Here is a 6,986-nt window from a genome sequence, read left to right on the forward strand (position 1 = left end):
ATTTCACTTCTATTTCTAGCTCTCTCATAGTCCCCACCTTCTCTTTTCTGTACTGTTACACTCGTGCCCTAAATGGGAAATACAGGCTCATCGTACATCCACGTGTTTTGCGTGGTAATGGACACGCTTTGGAAGTAGGGGTGCAGTAGAGATTCAGTGGAAAATTGAGGCATGTTATGCTTTTTCTTCCCCAGAGCTCGATGCCCCCACCAACCTGAGATTTCTCAATACCACGGAGCATTCAGTGTTAGTGTTGTGGATGCGGCCCCGTGCTGTGATCACAGGATACCGGCTGACTGCAGGTCCCACAAGAGGAGGTCAACCAAGGACCTACAATGTGGGACCTTCTGCCACCAAGTACCTTCTCAGGAACTTGCAGCCTGGCACTGAGTACACCGTGTACCTTGTGGCAGTTAAAGATGACTTGCAAAGCGCCAGAGAGACTGGAGTCTTCACAACTTGTAAGTATAATAGGCCCATGTTCCTCTTCCCTAACGCCCTGGCCTTTCTTCAAAACTTGTGCTGAAAGTGGCTATTGTGAATTGGTTTACAGAAGCAGCCTTTTGAAGTAGCATTCCAGCAGAATAGCTTGGGAAATATTCCTTGTTCTTCTTTCTGAACTATTTGGCAGGAAAAAGAGAGTTATTTGCATCAAAAAGCTTTTAGTAAAATATATTTCAGCGTTTGGTGGTTAAAAACAAAAGGGAAAACTTACTACTGGTACCTCAGGTTTTGTTTAACTGAATGAAAAAGAAATTTAATTTTACTTGATCTTTCTAGTTGTTTGGTTTTGGCATGACAAATCAAGGAAAGCAAACAGCTTCCTTAAAATGGGAAACAAATAATTAGTCTGTCATTTGTATAAAGCTGAAGGCAGTAATTTCTCAAGCCCAACCATACCATCTAAGGCAGCTCAACTGCAGAAACTGACACAAACATTGCATTCTATCCTTTTTTTTTTTTTTTTTTTTTAAATTTCAGTCATCTGTGCTTGTGCTGCTGGCTTGGAAGAAATATTAAGCAAATTTTGGGAGGAAAGGGAGTTCTGTAAAAACCCACACATACTTCTAGAAAGAACAGATAGATTCACTGTTTAAATAATGATGAAGCGGTCATATAAACTAGCAAAACTCAAAGCCATCCAAGCCCAGAACCACATCCTCTTTTCAAAAGAGAATGTAGTTTCTTTTAGTACAATGTGAAATTAAAATAAGGGTTCAAACTTTTAATCACAGTAACACTGTTGACCTTGGCAAGGTGCTTTTTGCTGACAGCCAGCCTTATCTATAAATATTTCTCAATTAGGATATGGCTGGATATCTTAGATGAATATTGCCTTCAAATTCTGGCTTATCTGAATGAAACCAGTCCAGTTTAAGACTATAGATTAATAAACCAAGTCTCTTCATTAACAACGAGGTCAATTCAGATTAAACTCAGTGGAGTTATTTGGACTGATTCTGGGGTACACAAAGGCTTTGGCTTCTGTGTGATGCTCCTGACAGATATCAATGAGACCACAGATTCCTCAGATTGACTTTGAGCTCCCTTTAACTCTGCTGACTTCAAAAGAGTTGAAGATGTTTGTGAGGGATGAGATGGTCCTAGCTGGGACAGCTGGATGACAGCAAGGATGTAGTGTTCTGCTGATGGAATGGCATATGGTGGGTGAAGGAAAAAAAGCTGCTTTTTGAGGAACACTTTGGGTATCATGCCAAAACCAATATTCCCCGAATTCTTGGGGTTGGATGCATGGAGGACTTACAAGGCCCAGTTCAATATTTTCGTTTTCCTCAGGAACAACAAAAACACTGGCTATGATTAGACCACTTGCATAGTGTGTCTGTCAAGCCCAGCAGCAGGCAGAAGTCATCTGTCAGATCCCTCCCAAATCACTGGATTTTCGAAAGTAATATAGTTCAGTGTCTTACTACATACCTCTTGCTATTTGCACTGCTATAGGCCTGGTTTTCTAACTGTTTGGTGGCATCACAGCAGCTAGACTTCAACTGTGTCAATTCATTTCACAGATCAGCCTGTTGGCTCTGTTCCTCCTTTTAACACAGAAGTGACTGAGACTTCTATTGTCATCACCTGGACACCTGCCCCAAGGATTGGTTTCAAGGTAGGAGAATCTGAAGTCCCATGTTTCTTTTTCCTCTTGCGTCATTGTGATAGGGAGGACAGATTAAAGCTGTTTACTACGGGCTGCAGTGAAGATAGTAGCACAAAGGAAAGAGGTGCAAAAGACGTGCTGCTTACAGCAGTCAGGTCTAAGTCACAAAGGTTAATGCAAGCATGTCCTCTGGGCTTCAGGTCAAGTGGGACAGCATAAGGGCCCGTGATACTCACGTTGGATGGTAAGTCAGGATGCTAGTAGTTGGCTGGGGTAGGAGTATTTGAGACTGAAAAGCAAACTTTGCTGCTTCTCTGCAGCTGGGTGTGCGCCCAAGCCAAGGTGGAGAGGCTCCTCGGGAGGTCATCTCTGATTCTGGCAGCATCGTGATATCTGGCCTGACCCCTGGAGTGGAGTACACCTACAGCCTCACAGTCCTGATGGACGGCCAGGAGAGAGAGACTCCGATCATCAGGAAAGTGACTACACGTACGACACATTTGCTTTTCCACAATTACTCCTGCTTCCACTTGCTTCCTCTGTGCTCCCCAGATCGATGGCTATCTTCTGGGAGTCACTTCTGGTCTTTTCCTCCTGTCGTGGTCTGAAAGGTGTTTTTCTTTTTGATGCATAGGTGACAGTAGCACTAGCTTATGCAATGCAGGGTCACAACTTCAGGAGACTATTTTTAGCTAATTCTGAAGGGTGAGGATATAATGTGGGGAGAAGGGATGCTGAGGGAGCTAGCATGATTCTCAGTGCCATAAATGACCCATTTGTCTGAACGCTTGCAGCATTGTCTCCACCGACCAACCTGCGCCTAGAGCCTAATCCTGATACTGGGATCCTGGTAGTCTCTTGGGATAGAAGTACAACTCCAGGTAACTATGGGAACTCATTCTATGCTCAAACCTCCTGTTGTATCGGAACACTGATGTTTGTTCTGGGGTGCCTTGCAGTTCATTAAGGAGACTGATAGGAAGCTTGCTGTTGAGTCGTTTAAGGAAAAATGTACATATTTCTAGATACAGAAAATATATATATGCTATATCTATAGAAATATGTTCAAGGATATAATTCACAGTTAAGTATAGGTTGCCATAGGACTCTTCATGATTTACATTCCATATAAAACACTATTTTGGAGTGTGAATATGTTTAAATATTTCAGTTGGTTTAGGTATTTGAAGAATTTCTTAAAATATCCCCAGTGGTTTTAAAAAAGTCCAAGGGAAGGAAAGCAAAATGGACCAAAAAGTTTGCTGACAGTGAAGAATGAGTTCATGTTTTTGAAACTAAGCATGGAAGATCTGAAAGTGTTCAAGATGAACTCTTCAACGATAGTTGATGGGAGCTGTACAATTGACTCCTGTAAAACAAGGATTGAAGGGTTTTGAAAACCCCACTCTCAGTCAGTAGATGTATCTTTTCTTGACGTGTCATGCGATTTTCAGTTTGGTAATGTCTCAAAGGGAACTGAAACTATGCTGTGAGCGGGGCATGGCTACCTCCTGGGAAGCTTGTTTCGGGGTGCTTGACAAAGCAACCTCTTGCCTGCTGGGCTCAGGGTGGCAAAATCACTTGTAAAATGTAATGTGTTTGCTTCAGTTGTTTATACTGAGGCCTGATGTAAATCAATACAGCATGAGATCACTGCATACTGGTATGTCTGTATTTCAGGCATCAGTGGGTACCGAGTGACCACTGCTGCTACCAATGGACAGCAGGGCTCTACCTTGGAGGAAGTAGTAGGTGCAGATCAGACCACTTGCACCTTTGAAAACCTAAACCCTGGTGTGGAGTACAATGTCAGCGTTTACTCAATCAAGGACGACCAGGAGAGTATCCCCATCTCTGAAACCGTCACACAAGGTAATGAAAGGATGAGCAGTTTTAGCTACTTAAAGTCGAATTGCTGAGCCCGAGAGCTCTACGCTGCAAAACTCCTGTTAGTCTGATGGCAGAGGGCTTAGACTTAGAAGCAGAATAGCCATGTGCCAGCATGTGGCAGAGCAGCTCTTATACCTGTGTACTTCTCTGCATGGGCAGCCTACATTGTCTGTCAACGGGGTGGTGGTAGAGAGATGGATCTGTTGTATCAGTACACTGAGCTGAAGAGCAACGGAGATTTAACTTGGCCCTGCAATGCCCCAGCATCTGGAGCACAGCTGGTGGGAATGGGAAGTAGGCGAAGAGAGGTATGAGTGGGAAGCGAGCACAGGAGAAATTTTGGCAGCCATAGTGGCAGAAGATCACTTCAGCACAATGGAGAGGAAAGTCAAGATTGAAAGGTCCATCACTGTAGCACTTCTGGGACACAAAATGGTGTGTGCCACCTCACATTACATGCTGAGATGACTGCAGAAACTACCTTTGTAGCCACAGTAGCAAAATTAATATGCATCTCCCCAAATGGTTTCATTTCATTTTCCTTTGTGAGGGCTCTGTTTGTTTGTTTTTGTTTCTGCTCAGCCCTGAAATGATGCCAGCTACTGTGTTTGCTTGCTCTTATAACACTGCTTTAAAATTTCCATGCTTCACTGAAGTGCTGTATGCTCCCTGGGGGTGAACTAATACTGTGATTAAAGCAGTAATAGCTTCAGCCCTTCACCATCTTTTGGTGGGGGAAAGCTAAGAATGTATGTCTCCGGCTTTTTGCACTCTTTAATGGTGATATGGTACATGCATTCCATGTGGATAAAAATGATTTTACAGAAAACTGGCATTTTTTTCCATGTATTCTGTAAAATAAGTCTTTTCCTAGAAAGACATTAAAATAGAACATAACCACTGTTATTAAAGCCAGTCTTTTGCAGTATTACTGTCCCATAATTCCTTTTCAAGCTAACTTGTAATGATCCAACAGAATGGATACAGAGTCCTGCATCTTTGACTCACCTACTGGCGTCTGATCCTGAGGGAGGAAGATCCATTAGCTCCCACTGATTTCAGGATCACCCTGCTAAAGTTACGTAGCCAAATCTTGTGGCTTAAATCAATACCAATCTATTGACTTGAGCAGCTGAGGATTTGGCCATTGTCAATTAAAGATGCATCTAACATTCCCTACCCCTTGCCCAATTCTGTTGTTCCTAACATACAGGAAAAGAACAACTTTGCTGTAGGAATAATATCCATAGGAAAAACAGTCACAGCTGTGCTTGTTTGCCATACAGAAACTTAGGCAATATCTAGAAGATGATCTTTATTCAGTGGCTCAGTTCTGAGATTTTTGAACAATTTAGCCAATAAATCAAGTCAGCTTCTTGCCACATCATGTGCTGAGCATAACCTCTGAATATGAGAACATTGTCGCTCTTACAGAATGCTTATCATCTAAAGGTCATTTTTAACTGTTTGCCATCTTTCCAAGAAAGTGTTTTAATACTCACTGTTCGGTGTCATCTGTTTTTAGCACATACATTGCAGCAGTTAGTGGTAAGTAGAACTTGAGGAATTCTGGGCCAGATCCTCAAGCCATTACAGGGATTTCAGACTTTTTTCCAAGTCCAGTGTAAATAGTTCAGGTAGTGGGTGATACACACTGAAGCTTTGTGATGGTTCTCACCAGCTGAGGGTGTAGGCTGATTTAGTCCCCTCAAATGGGTTGATATTTTCATGGTCCCAATGATAAAAGTTAGACTTACCATTCAAACAAGACAAAAATTCTAGAGGGTCAATCAACTGCTATTTCAGAGTAGTAGTTTTATTTATACATTAATAGGCTTTGATCTTCTGTTTTTTACCTGAAAAACAAAAAAATTGGTATGTTCTTTCTGTTTCTGTTTTCATCAGAAAATGATGGGTCTTTATGGCTCATCATTGCTCAAAGTAAATTTGTTGCAAGTTAAGTGCCTCTTGTAGGCCTTCTTGAAAATGGTATGTCTGAAGTGGAAGTGCATTGTCTCAGGGGATTGGGGTTTCGGCTTCTGTCTACCCGGGGAGGCTATTGAAGGGTACAATATAAAAAGAAAAATAAAAAAACAAAAAGCAAACCACCAAAAAAACCTCCTTTTCCCCCAAACCCCAAGAGAAATTCTGCATATCACCGCAATTGCTTCTGAAGTTCTGTCGATGTTAATAGTGATGAACACTGCTTTTTTCTCCCTTGTCTTTCTTTTGCCTCTGTATGTCTTTGCCTTTCCCGTTTGCTCTTTAACTCATTAGAGGTGCCCCAACTCACTGACCTAAGCTTTGTTGACATAACTGACTCAAGCATCGGCCTGAGGTGGACCCCGTTAAATGCCTCCACCATTATTGGTTACCGCATCACAGTAGTTGCGGCAGGAGAAAGTGTCCCTATTTTTGAAGATTTTGTGGACTCCTCAGTAGGATACTACACAGTCACAGGCTTGGAGCCGGGCATTGATTACGACATCAGTGTAATCACACTCATTAATGGCGGAGAGAGCGCCCCTACCACTCTGACACAGCAAACGGGTGAATTTTGAAAACTTCTGTGTTTTGTGACATGAACGGTGTTTCATGCTGTCAGTGGCTGTCAGGATGACGGGGCTTTGTCCAAAGAGGAATCGAGCCACTCACTGGGGCAAAGCCAGACAGACCCAGCTCGCTCCTTTCTCTAAATGGCAGCTGGGGATGGATACGCGCTGCTCAGTTTTCTAATTTTAGGCATTTTAATATTGTGAATGGCTGCAGACTTGCCAGGCTTATTTACCTTCTGCTATTCAGATTTCCGGGATCCAGCTGGAATCAAGAGCCTGAAACATGAGCTGTATATTCACCAGACTTTTAAGCTGTGATTCCCCAAAATAAGAGTGCCAAACGGTGGAGCAGTTCAGCAGACACCCTCCAGTCTTTATAACTCTTTGAGCTTCCAGCAGTCTGTTTCAGTGGTGGCCCCACTCTT

The 6,986-nt window shown here is 42.7% G+C and overlaps 1 protein-coding gene across 1 annotated transcript in view; it reads left to right on the top strand.

The window, feature by feature from the left end:
• Positions 1-6,986, top strand: part of FN1 (fibronectin 1) — a gene marked incomplete at its 5' end in the record, with an annotated part of 53,875 nt that overhangs the window by 26,987 nt on the left and 19,902 nt on the right. Inside the window, 6 exons of the mRNA XM_009585878.1 lie at positions 195-461; positions 2,031-2,125; positions 2,437-2,605; positions 2,911-2,997; positions 3,797-3,988; positions 6,284-6,556. Coding sequence (XP_009584173.1) covers positions 195-461; positions 2,031-2,125; positions 2,437-2,605; positions 2,911-2,997; positions 3,797-3,988; positions 6,284-6,556 — 1,083 coding nt within the window. The remainder of the gene's footprint in view (positions 1-194; positions 462-2,030; positions 2,126-2,436; positions 2,606-2,910; positions 2,998-3,796; positions 3,989-6,283; positions 6,557-6,986) is intronic.

The sequence above is a fragment of the Fulmarus glacialis genome, unplaced genomic scaffold, assembly GCF_000690835.1.
Source record: "Fulmarus glacialis isolate BGI_N327 unplaced genomic scaffold, ASM69083v1 scaffold6569, whole genome shotgun sequence".
NCBI classification, from domain to species: Eukaryota; Metazoa; Chordata; class Aves; order Procellariiformes; family Procellariidae; genus Fulmarus; species Fulmarus glacialis.